The sequence below is a fragment of the Triturus cristatus genome, chromosome 2_1 (assembly GCF_964204655.1).
Source record: "Triturus cristatus chromosome 2_1, aTriCri1.1, whole genome shotgun sequence".
NCBI lineage: Eukaryota > Metazoa > Chordata > Amphibia > Caudata > Salamandridae > Triturus > Triturus cristatus.
The window spans coordinates 359768121-359785891 of NC_140581.1; the positions used below are offsets into that span (position 1 = coordinate 359768121).

At 43.9% G+C, this 17771-nt stretch overlaps 1 protein-coding gene across 1 annotated transcript in view; it reads left to right on the forward strand.

The window, feature by feature from the left end:
• The first annotated feature begins 788 nt into the window (after positions 1-788).
• Positions 789-17771, forward strand: part of LOC146864199 (granzyme A-like) — a 49437-nt gene continuing 32454 nt past the window's right edge. Inside the window, exons 1-3 of the mRNA XM_085640721.1 lie at positions 789-1107; positions 4378-4522; positions 11636-11780. Of these exons, the coding sequence (XP_085496847.1) occupies positions 1047-1107; positions 4378-4522; positions 11636-11780 (351 nt within the window). The 5' untranslated portion in view covers positions 789-1046. The remainder of the gene's footprint in view (positions 1108-4377; positions 4523-11635; positions 11781-17771) is intronic.

The following is a 17771-nucleotide window of genomic DNA, read 5'->3' on the forward strand; positions in this document are numbered from 1 at the left end:
GGTAATTTGATAACATTGGATAATCACGTAAGTTAGGATTTAATTTAATTTTCCAGCCCCAAAGGAAGTTGTAGGATGACACACCTCTTGACAAAACATGTGTTGGCTGGAAGAAATATCAGAACTCAATTAAAATTTAAAAAATTGAAGAACACTAAGATGATGGATGACTTTTATTTGTGTTTATATAGAATTGCATGTGCTAGGAGACTTGTTTTCAGTTACCTTACCTTGACGTTAGGGATGCATGGATGACATCCCTTCTCTTGTAGCACTGTACCAATATAATACACTATAATATCTTGTGTACTGTGTGTCTAACGCTTAATCACCTTAATGTACCCCAGTCGCTAAACATTAGTAGTCAGTGTTTGGTGCCAAAAATTGATGAAGCTGGAAAGCAGGCATTAAAAGGAAAAATGTTTTCCTTTCCCCTTTATCTTAAGAATATGTATGCATGCTACACTGTACAGCACACATGCAAAGTTGGAAAAGCCTTGAAGTGTGTCTAAGCATGGTATTTTGTACAGGAAATATAACCTTCCTGTACAAAAACTTATGGTAGGCTCAGGCACCCTATGGCGCTAAGGTGTGTGTCTGGCATTTGGCAGCTAAAGCTGCGCAGACGCTGGGGAGAGGGGCGGAGGATCCGTTGCTCTGGTGCTATAGCGCCCTCCTGCTCTTTCCGGTCACACAACGCAGCGCAGACTCGCTTTGGGGATACCCTGCGTTCTGTGACAGATTTCAGAATCTGGGCCCAGGGTCTCCTTTGCCAGTAATGTGCATCCATGCGCCCTCAGGGCATCTCCAGCTCATGGTGACGTTCCAGTCAGTGGACAGTATCCCTGCGATGCCTTCGATGATTCACGTCGTTCAGGCCCACATCAGCGCGAGGCAAAGCCAGGGTGCGCGAGGCTGAGAATGAAACTGCGCCGCGAAACGGTCATGACGCGAGTTAACCAAAACCCGCAGCACATCCTTCACTGAGCTATAACTGAGGGCACCTGCCGGCTGCCGCCCCGAGGACAGAAGAGAGGTCCGGAAGGATGCGTCTTTCAGTCAGCCTCGCTGCTTCTGCAGCCCTTCTATTTCTGATCATTCCAGGAGGTGAGCATTTCCCGAATACACACAAGCACGCACAAACGCAGTCTGACTACGTACCCATGCACTCACAATGGGCACCTACACATGCGTACTTACAGACGAGTACACATAACCGCACACACACAACCATGCTCAACCATACCCAATCTCACTCTCACGTGTGTGCACATACATATGCAAACGCACGCACTCACACCTACTCACACACACACTCTCCACACACTCTGCTAGAATATAGCAGTACTGGCCGACTAATTTTTTTCATCAAAATCTCGCGAAGTTTGTTTTCACAGTGTGACACACTGATACATGCAGTACTATCTCTCTGCACGGAGTAAATCTTAGATCCTTTAATCTGTGTACTGGGGAAGACTTGCTTATTTATTTCTCAGACCTATATAAATGCCTTAAATCATGTTTCGTTGTGTATTGGTGAGCATTCTGCACTCGTTACTAATTTTATATAGGAACCTGCCTGCTTTCCTCAAAAACATAGGGGCATAGAAACAACCGGCGATAATTATCGCTAAGCGCACTTAGCGCTAGGATAATTATCGCCGGCTAGCGGGGATTGTTATCGCTGAGATAGCGTGCTATTAGCAACGCTTATCTCAAAAGCGATAAAAATCCTCACGCTAACTGCCTAACGTGAGATTATCGCTGGAAACCCAGCGATAACCTCACGCAATGTGGCGTTAGCTTGATGATAGGGACTCACAAACTTAGCCATGATATCCACCCTCCATAGGATATCATGGCTAAGTCAGTCCTGAAGCAGGCGTAAGGAAAGGAGCGATAACAGGGGTTATCGCTACTTTTCTTGCCGCTATGCTTCATAGCGTGGGGCTTGATGATAGGAGAAATGACGCTTAGCGACATTTCTCCGGTCATGTCAAGTCAGAAACGCCCACTTTGCATCTCATTAGAGATGCAAAGCTGGGCGTTAGAAATTCCTGCGCTAACGCAAGTTTTCACGCGTCAGCGTGAGCTTGCTAATTAGGCGATAAAATTATCGCTGCTTTTCGGACGAAAACGGCCGCAAAAGCGGCGATAATTCTATCGCCTCGCCTTGCTGATATGCCCCATATTTCCTTCTATTTTAATACCATGGAGTTATATGTTTAACGATTTGCACCAATGTTACCCTCAACACCAGCTGAAAACGTTGTTAAAATGAAAGACAGTGAGTTATGTAGTTCACAGTGTACAGTCCAGAGAGGTGCAGTCTGAATATGAGTCTTTACACATTTTTTTTAGTAGAGGGACTGTTCATAAATATATTTAATGGGCTGTCCAATCTGTCCGTTGTCAGTTAACGCCTGTAAATGTAAACTTGTGCTCTTAATGCTACAAATGTGCATTTAGTTCTGTCGATGTACATTCATTGATAGTTTTTTTACTGCAATTGCCATTTGCAGGTAGTACTGTACTTTGATGAACAGAGTGTACATTGTTTAGACATCATTTACAATTGTTTGTGCGTTAATCATTAGAGCAAGTTCTATGTGATCCAAAGAGTTATTTAAGCGGGCTTTGTACCAACTTTTTTATGTAACGCCAAACCAAACATGCAAACCATGAGCAGGCGAATTTTATTAAACTTGTTGCAAACAACTTTAAGAAATTTGTGTCTACGAAATACCTGAGCAAATTGCACGTGTAAGGAAATTAACATCCTTTGAGGTTATGCGAAATTGGTGAGACTAGATTCCAAATGTTAGAATCACAATAGATTTTGAAGAACTTTTGGAAAGTGTAACTTAACCTAGACTACTGCGCTATGATAATAAGTATCTGTCAGAAAGGGACGTGGGTAACAGGGAGCTGAATATTTCGGTCCTAAAGTACCAATGAGGAGCGAGGATGTTCTGGTGGCAAGATGATCAAACATGAGCCTGAGTGGTTTGTGAGTGTCACCATCACCCCATAACCTGCTACTGGTCTCTATTATTACTGTTTTTGGAATAGGAAATATGTACTTGAAAGTAGTGCTTCATAATACTGTTGCATGTTGTAGTGTAGCACTACTTGCTAGGACTCTTCATCGTTGGCATCCATTATTCCTAGGAATAATAATCATTTCTGAAAGTTATGGGAAATCAGTTATTCCTGAGTGTTGCATCCTTCTTATGAAGTTTGGTTTTGAAACCACTGCTGACAGAATATTCCAGGTTATGAACCAAACATGCCTTTGATGTCAGGCATTGAGCAAAAATAATGGGGTGACCCGGTGTCCCTCAGAACCTGGGTAGGCGTATTATATAAATACAATGGTTGTACCATTGTATTTATATAATTTGATGTCAGGCAGCCATGGTTGTGTATTTTACCAAGGTACACTCTAACTCACTAATCATGCACTCCAGATATGTCCTGTACGTGATACCCCTGCCAACAATTAGAGCGGACCATGACTGTGCCCCTTTGGCCACTGGCCACTGGGCAAAGGGCATTAGCTGCACCCTTGTTTTGTGCCTGTCATCCGCTTCCCAGTACTTGCCATGTGGGCATGGGCATGATCTGTACCCATGTACTTGCTGGGAACACTTTCTTAGAGTACCCAGTGGGCACAGATATTCAATAAGACATTCATTTCCCAGAGTCCGCCCAGGGTGCTGTTACCGTGTAAAAATGTTTAGCAACATAAACATGGTCACACAAAATATGGGTTCATCAGAATTAACTTCACAAAAGATACATAATTTGAATTTTTAGACATGCCAAAGTTGGACCAAATTTCTAGATTTCCGGAGCAATACCTCTCCCCATACCTCCTGCTGGCCCACCCAGGCTTCTTCGTGGTCCCTCAGATACAGAATCCGCAAAATATAGACCACGACCTGTTTATTGGCTGCATACAATGGTATCTGCTAATCAGGTGATCTCACTGCATAATGGTTTTCATGTTATGCTGGTTGTTGCCAACTAACTAACAGCACGAAAACACATGGGGTTAAGACTATCGGGGGAGTCTCCTTACATATGTGTTCCAGGGAGCACTATGAACAATATCTAGATGGAGCGAACAGAGAGGAAGAACAAATAGAAAGTCTCCAAACTGAATTTTAGGACTGAGGGCTACATTTGGAAAGCCCTTGCTGGCCCCATTCTAAGCCTTGTTCCCTCAGTCCACCCCTGGCTCGGCACACATGCCTTTCCCACGAGTTGACAATTCCATTGCAGCAGCTTGTAAAATACTGGGCTTGGTAGAGCACGTTTGTGAAGATTGCTGCTGATGTTTAACCATGTTTTACTGGGTTGTGCTTTCCACAGGTCCATGCATGGAAATCATTGGTGGGACGGAAGTGGTTCCACATTCCAGACCTTACATGGCTCTGATAAAGGACAGAGGGTTCCTCATTTGTGGAGGGACATTGATCAAAGATAAATGGGTCTTAACAGCTGCGCACTGCAATATGTAAGTACTTTAATTACAAAACAACGAGTTTCAGCAGAGTGGGGAGATATGAAAGTAAAAAGTGTACTTCGGAGTGTGTCTGCAACAGGTTGAGGGGGTCTGTCCAGGCTTATATCGTGTAGTGAGTGCCTTGCACCTCAGTTGAACCAGCATCTTCACATGAGGGGGTCATACACATACAGGCATCAAGTAGGATCTAAAAGTAGGTTCTAACCTAAGAAGGTGACCTCCTTACTCTGCCCAGGTGGATTGGGGGTAAAACTCAACAGTGTGTCAGTCACCAGGGATCTGAATTGTTCCGGTAGTCCTGTCAGGTGCCTGTCAGTGAAGCATTGAACGTGCTCTAAACCCAGGGCCTCATTTATGAGAAGTGACGCATTGCTGCATGAAAGCAGCAATGCGTCACTTCTCAGTGCACCCTCCTTGCAACATAATGGATGCGTCATATTTACTGTATGACGCATCATGTCGCAAGGAGTTACAAATACGTCAGTATTTCTGACGTATCTGTAGGTGCAAAAGTGACGCATTGCTGGAGTGTGTCACAAAAGTGACACAACTCCAGCAATGTGTCCTTTAACACGGGGCAAGCCCCATGTGAAAGGGCCTGCGTCAGACTTACGCCTGCTGTAAGGCAGGCGTAAGATATTGACGCATTTGCACCCTAGAAGTGGCTCAGTGTAATCTCGTAGATTTCACTGCGTCACTTCTATGAGGCTTACTTACGTAGGAACACCCACCCTGCATACATTATACCTGACGCAGGTATAATATAGCGATGGGGTTTACAAAGTGACACATCTGCTGAGATGCGTCACTTTGTAAATAGGGTGCAACAGGAGGCATATTTTATGCCGCCGATGCGTCAAAAAAGTGGTGCAACGGAAGCGCAAAACTGTCGCAAGGGCTCATAAATAAGCACCCCAGTGAGGCCATTCAAAGACAGGCACACAGACTCCTGGTTCATGAAAGCAGTCCTTAGGCTCACATCACTAACTCACTTAAATAAATCACAGGATCTGTTAACAGGGCTAATACTTATAAACATCGTAGGGGCATATTTACAAGGGCTTTATCTCCGCTTTTTTGGCTTAAAAAGCCAAAAAAGCGGAGATAAAACTATCACCCTATTTACAAGAGGGGGCTAACATGCATAATCGCATGTTAGCACCCTTTAACCCAACGCCTCCCTTTGCATCTCTAATGAGATGGAACGTGGGCGTCACTGAGCGTATCCCAGATGGACAACCTTGTAAATATCGCTGATGTTCACATCGCGATATTTACAAGGCTGCCCCAGCATTTTAGCACATGTTAGTTTTTGGAGAAAACAGCTGTTTTCTCTAAAAACGAACGTCTGCTAAAATGCAGACTTACCTATACCCAACATTGTGGTGGATTATGCTGATACAACCCTGTGGGTCGTATCAGCAAGGTTATCGCCGTTTTGCAGGGAACATCGCTGAAAAAACGGCGCTGTTCCCTGCAAAAGGGCGATAACCTCGCTATCTCTGGAATTTTTATCGCCCTGGAGTAACGCGTTGTTAATAACGCGCTACCAGGGCGATACATTCTAGAGATAGCCTGCGATAATATATTTATCGCAAAGCACGGCCAGCGATAATTATCGCTGGCCGTTGTTAATATGCCCCAAAGCGCCTCAAAAGGCACTTTAGAGTTTGGGTGGGAGAGAGTGCTTTTGGAATTAGCAAGAACCGTTAAAACTGAGGTGAAGTACTGACAAACATTTGTTTGGTTTTTCACACTGTTGAACACACCTAAAGCTACTCTACCACCCGGCATTAGCACATGTGCCTCCAGTGTGTCAAAGGGAAGAGAGCAGCTCCGAACTTCATCGGGGTGCAAGGGAAGAAGTTCTCCACACAAGAATATTTTCTTTGGGGAGAAAAATAGTTTGAGTTATACTCAAATGCTCTGCCCGACCCATGTGGTTTGTCCTCAGGAGCAGTGCAAGCAGCAAATCCTTAGTGGTCTCAAGACTAGAGCATGCTTCTGCAACCCTTTCAGGTCTCTCCAGAACAAGAACGGCTGAACTCAAAGCTTCCCTTGAGGCAGCAATTAGACTGGTAACTGGCACTAGACGCTTTTACCACATCACCCCTTCACTCAGGTCTGTCAACTGGCTCCCTCTCGAGGCCAGAACTCAACTGAAAACTGCTTGCCTCATGCACAATCCCTTACATCGTAATAAACCAGGGTACCTGGCAGAAAAGATTCAAATCTCAGGAGACAACCGCTCACTCTGACGCACAAGTTCTCTCAGGCTAGAAACCTCCACCTCCCCCATTCCAGATTCCGGAAACAAACAACCTACACACGCTGTTTTTCTGGTTCAGCTCCAAGGATTTGGAACTCCCTACTATCCAAGGATCGGTCTGACCCCCCGACCCATGTCTTCAAAATAGAGGTGAAAAAGATAGATCCTAATGAACGGATTCCTCTCTTAAAAGTCAGAATGAGCCGGTCCCCCGGGTCCATTGGTGGGTACAATGACTGTAATACCAATACAGGGATAAAGCACATCAATGCTCAGTGGAACTCACACAAACATTTTCCCCCGAGTTCCTGAAACGGAACCGACGCAGAGCAGAATCATGGAATTCTACCCTGGAGAACCTACTCCAACAACGCAATACCATATCTTACTGTAGTTCTTAAAAGTTGATATTTGTATTTATTGGAAGTTCTTTTTATGTATCAGATCTTTGTTTATGTTTATCTATCATATGTACAGTGCTCTGATACCCTTGGGTCATGTTTGCACAAGTGGGGGAGGAGCACAAAAGGAAATCTACAATTTGTATAGATTTCTGTGCATTCAAATGATTCTATAAATGACCATAAATTTAGAATTATCTGCTGAGGCACAGGCATAAATACTGTAAGATATTTCTGAGTATTTTCAAATTTTTTCTATATTGGGCCCTGTTGGAGCAGACGGGCACTGACTACTTTATATTACAGCATTGAAAGGATGGATATTTGAATGTTGCTGTGAAAGGAAAACTATTTCCCAAATTTCCTTTCACCCTCTATGGATAAGTGGAAACATTATTACTGGTGATGAATTCAAAACAAATACTCAGGAATGTCATGAACCCACAAAATTAGCAAATAACTTCAAGGCCAAAATAAGAACGACACAGTCAGCTGTGACCTTTTGCTTTGTCATGAGGCCAGGGACAAAAACCCTTAGCCCTGGACTCTGAAATGCTTGATTGAAAGGCACATGAAACACTCAAAAGGTGATGGGAGTCGACTTGCAATAAGTCTAACCACTGGCAATAGCTTGGGGTAGCACTTCAATCCATTGTTCTTTTGCTCACCATGCCACTCAGTTTGGAATAGGCATGCACAAATTATTCTTAACCATGTTCCTCATGGAAACAGTTCACGCCGAACTGCCAAGCCAGGTCCTCCCTAAACCAGAACACAAGCACCCCAGGACCGTTTTTGGCCCTAATTATAGGCTCATCATCTGGGTGCAGCTTGGTTCCATTGACATAGTGAGCGCAGGACTCAATTCTGTTCTCACCATACCCCATACCCATGCTACTAAGGCGGGTACATGAAACACGCAAACGGTGATGGGAGGAACCTGCAATACATCTATCCACTAGCAATAGGTTGTTCTGGCACTTCAACCCATCATTCTTTTGCTCACCATGCCTCCTCAGTTTGGACTCAGCCATGTGCAAAACAGCCTTGACTCTGCTCTTCATGGGAACAGTCCAAGCAGAACTGCCAAGCCAGGTCTTCCCTGGTCTTCCGAGCAACCCAGGACCTGTTTCACCCTAGAAATGGGCTCATCAGCCGAACACAGCTTGGTTCCAGTGACATAGTGGGCACGGAACCCACATCTGGCATAACCCATGCGACTTAGGGCAGTACAATGGATTGGGATGTATCCCCAAGTGATTAAATGAGGATGAAATTAATTCAAGCATTGCCTCCATCGCTTATTTGTATACTTGGTTTCTTTTTGTATACTTGGTTTTAAGGCAGAGCATGTTTCCAGAAATAGCTTTATTAAGTTTGCATGTAAACATTGATATAATTCACGGTATGCAGGGGATACAACAAAAATTAATTTAAAAAAAGAAATGTAAGCTTTGCACCTCACTTTATCTGAAAATAGATACTGAAGAATGCTAGACATAAACGTGTGATGTTCGTTAAGAAATACTTTCTGGAAAATTGTGCTCTCCACTGGCATGCTCAACTCTGCAGGAGACGGGAGTGCACATCTCTTTCATCAAGGGAGACTCGTCAACCCCTTGACTACTGGTTGGTGGAAACTATTCTAGTTATAATGGTCAGAGTTTTACCTCTAACCCTAGTGGGTATAATGCCTACCAGCCCTGTGTGGAAAATTCACATCCAGCTTTGCCATGATTGGGATCAGTCATCCCACCACCCCTGTGGGTGAGATGTATGTGGTCAGATAGCTATACTCACCACAGTCAAGAGACTGGCCTGCAATTAGGTCTGAGGATGGGCACTGGGAACTTCGGGGCATATCAACAACAACCGGCGATAATTATCTCTAAGCGCACTTAGCGCTAGGATAATTATCGACGGCTAGCGTGAATTTTTATCGCTGAGATAGCGTGCTATTAGCAATGCTTATCTCAATAGCGATAAAAATCCTCACGCTAACAGGCTAACGTGAGATTATCGCTGGAAACCCAGCGATAATCTCACGTTACCTTGTTGATAGGGACAGGCAAACTTAGCCATGATATCCTCCTTCCATAGGATATCATGGCTAAGTCAGAAAAATACCAGACGTAAAAAAGCAGCGTTAACCGCGGTTAGCGCTGCTTTTTTTGTCTCTAACAGGGTTAGCGACATTCTTGATAATAGGAGAAATGTCGCTTAGCGACATTTCTCCTATTATTTTACTCTGGAACGCCCCCTTTGCATCTCATTAGAGATGCAAGGGGAAGCGTACAGTAAAAGGGTGCTAACATGCAAATTTGCATGTTAGCACCCTGTTGTTGATAGGGCGCTAGTTTTATCTCTCCTTTTTTGGCTTTTAAAGCCAAAAAAGCAGAGATAAAGCCCTTGTTGATATGCCCCTTCATTTCTTAGTATAGCATAACATTAATTTGATGTTTACCCTGAAACATTACAAAAATCATTCACACGTGCACAATATCAGAGACCTCCACCTTTTCAATATCTTCATTTTTACCGTTTTCTCAAGCTTTTGTTTGCATTAACAAAGTACCTTTTTCGAAAGGCCTTGTAGGTCCTAAGACCTGATAGCATTTATAACTTAAGCTGAAAAACTTTTTGTGCCTGCCCCTGTCTGCTTCATTACTGCCACATATAGCCCAGCGGCTATGGCGCTATATATGACCGACTGCTTCAGGTACCATTTATACTCTAAACCAGAAGCCACAGACTCCTATGTGTCTGGACTGGAAGACTGTCATCCATCCGGGGTAGTTGTTGATCCAGTTACGGGGTAGTTGTTGATCCAGTTATGGCTGGTGGAGGGGATCTTCTGCTATCACACTGATAAATAACTTTTTATGTTTTACTTTGTAGCCCCTAGATCTAGAATATACCCTGACTAAACCAGCCATGCTGGATTCTGCCATTTGCACCTTCGGGTTGATGTCATAATGGCAGCCCTAGGGGATTCGCAACATTAGAATATTCTCTTAAAGGTTCTAGAAACAATTCAAAGGTCACACAAATGCCAACGTGCCACAGTCAGTTCAAAGGGATAATTTCTCCCTCCCAGAATGGACTCACACACAGTCTAACAAAATTGGAGTGAAATTTATTCTGTTGGGAGCTATTGTTTGGGAGTTTGATTGATTAGATGACAGCAAAAATTGCTTAAAGTACCTGACAGATAATTAAACCCCGTACAAATATATTATATATTGAATCACCTGTTTATTTATGACGATTGCCACTTATTCATATAACTGCCATATAAAAATAGAATCTTATTTTCATTATTATTACAAGAATTACTAATATTTTTATTATTTGAAGTAGGTTTAGTAATAAAAGGCGCAGTGGTGATTGCAGTGTTGGTAACTAAGCCTGGGCAAAACACTACGCTACGCTTGCGTAGTTTGCGCTTCTTCGCACTACGCGAATTGCACGTAGTACAGTGCAAACACGCGTAGCGTAGTGTTGCGTAGTACAGCGGTCATTTTTTGCTTGCTCGCGGTCCTCAACGTCAAGTTGGCGACCGCGAGCAAGCAAAATGACATCCCGGCGAGACTTTTTCCTCGTTCGCGATCAGCAACATCAAGTTGGCGATTGCGAGCATGGAAAATAAACCTCCCGGCGAGATTCCCAACGCGAGGAGGTCAGGTTTCTCATTGCGAGTGGTCGCGTATGCTCGCGACCGCTCGCCATGAGAAACTACCAGTTCGCGTTGCGAAAGCTGCTGCTTGAGTAAAAATCTACTTGAGCAGCAGAAAACTACAGCTCGCACTGTGCAAGATGCCGTTTTCAATGATTGCACAGTGCCGGTTGCTTGTCCGCACTGTGCAATCATTGAAAACGACATCTTGCACAGTGCGAACAGGGTACTACGCAGTTCGCGAAGTGCTACGCGTAGCTCGCGTAGTGCGAAGTGCACTTTGTGTAGCTCCGCGAAGCGCTACTTCGCGGACTACAAATATTATAAAAGAAGCCCTAAAATGAATCATAGCATATAGTCATCCTTTTTATAGCAGATGAAACAGGATCAGGTTGTACCTGGAGGCGTTTGTCCAGGAAAAAGGCATGGAATGAGGAAATGCATATGGAAATGGGCGGTATCTCACTATTGTCTACATGTTTATCCCGCTGAAGACCCCTAGAGGATTACTTGTCACATGCAGTAATATCACAACTGGGAATCATTGACAGTGGTACTATCACACAAAAAAAATAAAGCAAGAGAAAGGATGGGGGGCTTGGTGTTTTTGTGGCTTGACACACTCACACATCGCAGTGTGAACCCATTGTCCATGGGGACAGAACCAGAGTACATTAATTTCCAATCATAAAAACATTGTCTCTCGGGAGCTTTAGCACCCATCAGAGCAATATTAATACATATTCATTTACTTTCAGAACAGGAAAAACAAGCAGAGTTGTTCTTGGAGTTCACTTCCAGTTTAAAAAAGAAGCAAAGCAGCAGAAATTCAAAATCAAACAATCTATTCCACACCCACATTTCAACTGGACCACACGTACCAATGACATCATGCTTCTGCAGGTAAAGTTGATGTGCTTTTGTTTAAAAATGTTTAACCATGTTCTTCAGTTTCCTCTAGACCTGATCTTGTCACCCTGATCCATAACAGGCAAGTGGAAAAATGCTGTCATCCTGGAAAACCGTGAACCAATTCCATGCAGAGAAAGATGAGTAACCATAGTGTTGTGGCAAGGGGAATAACATGAGCTAATCTAAGGAGTCTCCACTGGGTGTCGAGTTTAACCATAAATCATCCAATACAGGTGTAACACCCGCATTCACAGTCAATGAAAGGTGATTCTTAATATTTGGAGACATTTTGGAGAATATTTACAAGCCCCTATGGCCACCACAACGTCACTTTCCACGACGTTGTGGTGTCGATAGGGGCTTCGCCTTATTTGCAAGACAGCGTTAAGCCACTTCACTTGGCTTAACTCTGCCTTGTAAATAAGGCACCCTTTCAAGCTATTCCTAGTGTGAAAGGGGAAGGCGATGGGTGTTGATGTGGCGTTCCATCGCAAAACCCATTGATTTTGATGCTGCCCCATATTTACAAGGGTGGCGTAAACATGGGGCAGCGCAAAAATTAAGACCAGGGAAAACCTGGTCTTACCCTGGCGCAACATGGAGACATTTTTTATTTCTCCTCGTGTTTGCTGTTTCCATGTACTGCACTGTGCAGCACAGTTGAAAACAGCAAAACCCCACATTTGGCACTCTGCTACATGCAGCTTGGCAGGGACACAGGTCTCTGATGACCCCAAAGTCCAGCACATCTTGAGGCACATTCTAAAGGGTTCTCCTGAGAATCTTAACATCTGCCAGTATATTTATCTAAATCCCTGCCAAAGGTAATAAGTGTGCACTGCATGTGGGCTGTTGCAGCAGTGCCTTGTTGCTTGATGTGCCTGCCATTTCTATACCAGGGAAAAGTTTAAATAAGTAAGTTTAGTTAGAAGGGATGCAATGTGGATTGGTGAGGATGCAAAATCCAGAGCTATGTAGCCCACTGACAAACACTTTCAGAAGTGTGTTACACCTACTGTACGACCTGTCAGCCTTAGGTTGGTCTTCCCCCAAACCTTTTGCCTTACTCCTCCTGTTTTTGCTGAGTTTGTTTTTGTGGGCCTTAGGATTCTGTGTACTTTACCACTGCTAAGCAGTGCGAAAGTGCTAAAGCTCTCTTCTTTAACCATGATAAAATTGTCTTACACCCAATTGGCACACTTAAATTACCTGTAGGTTCCTAGTAAATAGGTACTACATTTACACAGCGTCCGTATATTAAATGCTACTAGTCGTCATGCAACACTCATTCTACCACCCACTTAGTAGCTTTTTAGGTCTCGCCTGAGACAGCGCTTTAGCGCTGCTCTCGCGAGAGCTTTTGTAAATGGGGGATCTGGAAGTGCAAACGAGTGCTTTCAGGCCTCCAAATACAGTGCATGTGTGTCGGGCGCGCGCACCATTTGGCAGCCTAAAAGCACTCGTTTGCACTTCCAGATCCCCCACCATTTGGCAGCCTGCACACCATTTGCTTTCACTTTCGCGGCCGCTTTGATGTTTGATCGCGACCGCGATCACTTCCAGTTTTGCGGCCGCAAGGCCGCTTGTTTTGTCTTCCTTACATTTTTTTTAAACTTAAAGCGCGAGGCGCGCGTGCGGCCAATGCTTGTTATTACCTTGAAGCGGCGCTCCTTTACTTTTGGAAGCAATGTGAGTACTTTAGTGAGGGGTTTCTATTTTTTATCACTCTTGCCTTTTCTATCCTACATGTACTTTCAACTCTGCATGACAAACTTCGTTCTTTAATTGCGTTCTAATGTTATCAAACGTCGCCTTTTCACGCTCCTCTCAATTGCATAACCATTTTGAGAACCTTCTATTTCCTCACCAGCAATTACAGCAATTCAGTTTTCTACAGCACCAACTCGACCCGAAGGTATTCGAGTGCTTTACATGACCACCAGTTACATTACACGAGGACGGATTCATGTTTTTGTAGGCACGGGGAGATTAAGAGATTTACGCAGAATCACAAAATAGTTGACACGGAGATTCGAACCGGGTTTCAACTCTGCATGACAAACTCCGTTCTTTAATTGCGTTCTAATGTTATCAAACGTCGCCTTTTCACGCTCCTCTCAATTGCATAACCATTTTGAGAACCTTCTATTTCCTCACCAGCAATTACAGCAATTCAGTTTTCTACAGCGCCAACTCGACCCGAAGGTATTCGAGTGCTTTACATGACCACCAGTTACATTACACGAGGACGGATTCATGTTTTGTAGGCACGGGGAGATTAAGAGATTTACGCAGAATCACAAAATAGTTGACACGGAGATTCGAACCGGGTTCCCCAGCTCCAAAACCAGCAACTAAAGCTGTTATGCCACATCCGTGTTGGAATGAAAGTGAGTTGGACGCTGGGAAACATTATGAGAGGCATTTCCCTCATCCTTAGAATGGGAATGTGGGTGAACCGGCGTTTGCAGTATTGAAGCGTTTCGTAAAAAAAAAAAAAAACACATATAATATAAAGAACACGTACTTTACAGTCCTCTTCAAGCCATCCGCCTCGAGACCGATCTCCAACAAATGCTTTCCCTGCAGCCGTATTTCGATGGGTATCAAAGTTTGAGTTTCGTTTCATCACTAGCCAGATCACATGGTTAAGGCACTCAAGAAGCGAGATAGAAACCGACGCCTGCTTGTTGGCAAGCATAATAACATCTAGTACCCTGTTCAACATCGATCTCACAGGTCCTGATTAAAACAAGCATTGGCAGAGCCAATAGGTCTCGCTTTTGGGACCTTATAAGTGTTGAACTATGCAACAGTTGCATAACTAAATACTTATAAGGTCCCAAAAGCGAGACCTATTGGCTATGCCAATGCTTGTTAAACATGTCTCAGGTCTGCCATTGCAGCCTGTATGTGCAGTTTAAATCACCATTTTGACATGGCAAAATAAACCTTTTAAAAGCAGGGGCGACGTCTCGCCCAAAACCAAGCGCACAGCTAAATTGTGCCTTTATGGCAGTCATATAATTATTCCAAATTTATCCATGTAATCCTATTAATCCAAGCATCTACATTATTTGTTTCCATTATTTCAATATTATATATATCCACACGTGGAATGGAATGCCAATTTTCTGTTTTCTTGTGTTCAAGGTGGGCCATCCGAACCTCTTCCAAAAACACGAATGACGCAAATTCATCCAAGACAGTGTTTTATTTGAATAAAAACCCAATGTATTTCGGGCCAGAATTGCCCTTCGTCAGGGGTCACTGTAATAACAAGCAAAACAATAACCATTATCACTTTAAGTCATGATTATATGTAGCATATCATAACATTGTTGATCAGAGGTCAACATTTCTTATATCTGTGAACTACATTGCGAAGTGTTATACGTTTCGGTCCTAATAAAAATCCCTCAAAACGTAATCTACAAAGCGAAACCAATGAACCCTGCCTGTAATGTTAACTGTTCCCACCATATATTTAGCGTAACTCCCTTGTGAGCCCACGGAACAGTGCTCCATCTAATAAATAAAACTATGATTGAAACCCTTCATTCCTCATGAGGCTCATGCTCCTTCACCCCGATTAACTCAAACTTCTGTATCCCTTTTCTTTGTATGCTCCTGCCACCTTGCACTTTCTATCAACCTCACATAACCTTCCTTTCCCTCACATGCAGCCCAACTTGCACTGTGTCTCACCTCACGCTCTCCTTTTCACTCACACACATCACCGCACTGTTACATGCCACTCTCTCCCCACTTGACTCACTCCATACCATCTCTATTACTCTAATGTGCTCCAACATCACTTAAACCTTCTATAACACTTCGTACCTGCCATGAATATTAAAAGCGGCCCACATCATCTCCCATCCGCCGGGATTTTCACTCCCCACACAGCTGTCCTCAACGAGCAATCATTCCCTCCCTTCTCCAACCTCTATTTAACCACACGCTCCTGTTTTTTTGTTGCTCCTGATTGGTTCACAGTTCCCACGTTTCCCGCCACCTTAGTTACATTGTAGCGATATGACAGATACATAAAACTTCATTTCCCACAATGCCGTTCAATAATTAACAAAATCTTGACCGCATGCCGTTTCTTCGTAATTTTTAAGAAATTAGCATTATTCAAAATTAACATAATTTGAACATCTGTTTGCTGAAGTCAATCGTTATTACATGCGAATGAAGGTCCTTAAAGTTTTTTCTTGTAAATAAAACGTCGGCTTGTATGATAAACCCCGATGTCTCGCCCCGTGTGGATTCAAACAAAGTTAGTGAATTTTAGATTTTCTTCTGACTTTTTCTATGGGTGCAATCCCAACGTCGGGCAGTATGTTCAGCAAGAATTCACTTTTGGGGGTGAGGGATGCACTCCATCTTATCATAACTCCTCTAATCAAATATTGTCCATTATTTTTAAAGAGTGCGTGCAGATTGGTTGGTGCCCTGCCCTAATGGCACCTAGAATAACATTCTCAAAGCAGGGGCGACATCTCGCCCCAAACCAAACGCACAGCTAAATTGTGCCTTTAAGGCAGTCATATAATTATTCCAAATTTATCCTTTAACCTTTCGCCAGGCCTAAACCACCCTTTTTAATACAAATAAGTCACCTCTATGGTAGGTCATAAGTAGTCCATAGGGTAGGTGTTAGAACTGGGGGTCTGTAGTTGGCTGAGGTAGGTACCTTAGGCCAAATAGGGACCCTTGCTTCTTAGTCAGGGAAAGGAGGACACCTTCTCAGATAGCCCCTGCTCACCCCTCGGTAGCTTGGCACGAGCAGCCAGGCTCATCTCCAAGGCAAATGTGTAATGTATTTGCAACCCCGCTCTCAGTAACCCAATGATGACACCACAAATGGACTCCACACGAGTTTCCTAAAAAAACAAGTATATGTTTATATAAAAAGATATACGATGAGACCACACGATACAAATCCAACATATGCGTATTTGTAATATTTCACCTGGCCGGTTATTAGGCCAGCAAGCCCTTGTAGGTTTATTGCAGTATATTGAGCAATTCTAGATGATCCAATGCAGTCCTAATGCAATGCTATGCAGTTCGTAATGCAAGAATCAGGCACTTCATAATGTAACAATAATGCAGTTCATTATGCAACAAACCGGCAGTTCGTAATGCCAAAATAATGCAATTTGGAATGCAACAATCAGGCAGTTCGCTATGCAAAAATAATGCAATGCGTAATGCAACAATCAGGCAGTCTGTTATGCAGAAATAATGCAATGGGTAATGCAACAATCCGTCAGTTCGTAATACCAAAATGATGTAATGCGTGATGCAACATACAGGTAGATCATTATGCAGAAATGATGCAATGCGTAATGCAACTATCAGGCAGTTCGTAATACCAAAATGATGTAGCGCGTAATGCAACAATCAGGCAGTTCGTAATGCCAAAATAATGTACTCCGGCACCGGTCACGGTGCTCGGGATAGTCTCTATGCCACTCCTGCTGACTTGTGGTCAGCTACTGCCAAAATATGCCCCCAACACGGGTATGGTGTAAAACAGAGTGTAGCTCCACACTCCGGCCATGGTACTGCCACTCCTCGGCAAGTACGGGCTGCAATATGGACTTCAGCGGCGGCTCGTGCTGCAAAGTGAGGAAATGCCGAGAGTGTTTCTCTCGTCGCCCGCATCCCGTCCCAGGCGCGACACACGCACGCTTGCTGAGCGTTACCTGGGGGGTGCGATCTCACTCGTCTCTCCTCTCAATTTGGGCCTCCGATGCGACTTCGTTGATCTTGGGCAGTGGAACACGGCCCCCCCCACACAAGGATGGTTTGAGGTCCCTCCTTGGCAAAGACAGGCTCAGACCGGTGGCACAGCTCCTCTGGGGATGCCGGTCCGGGCCGATGGCAATGGCGAAGGTCTCAGGCTGCAACAGGGCACACGCACATTGCATCGCTGAGACTCACTTAAGCTCCGAGTGCCTATGATCA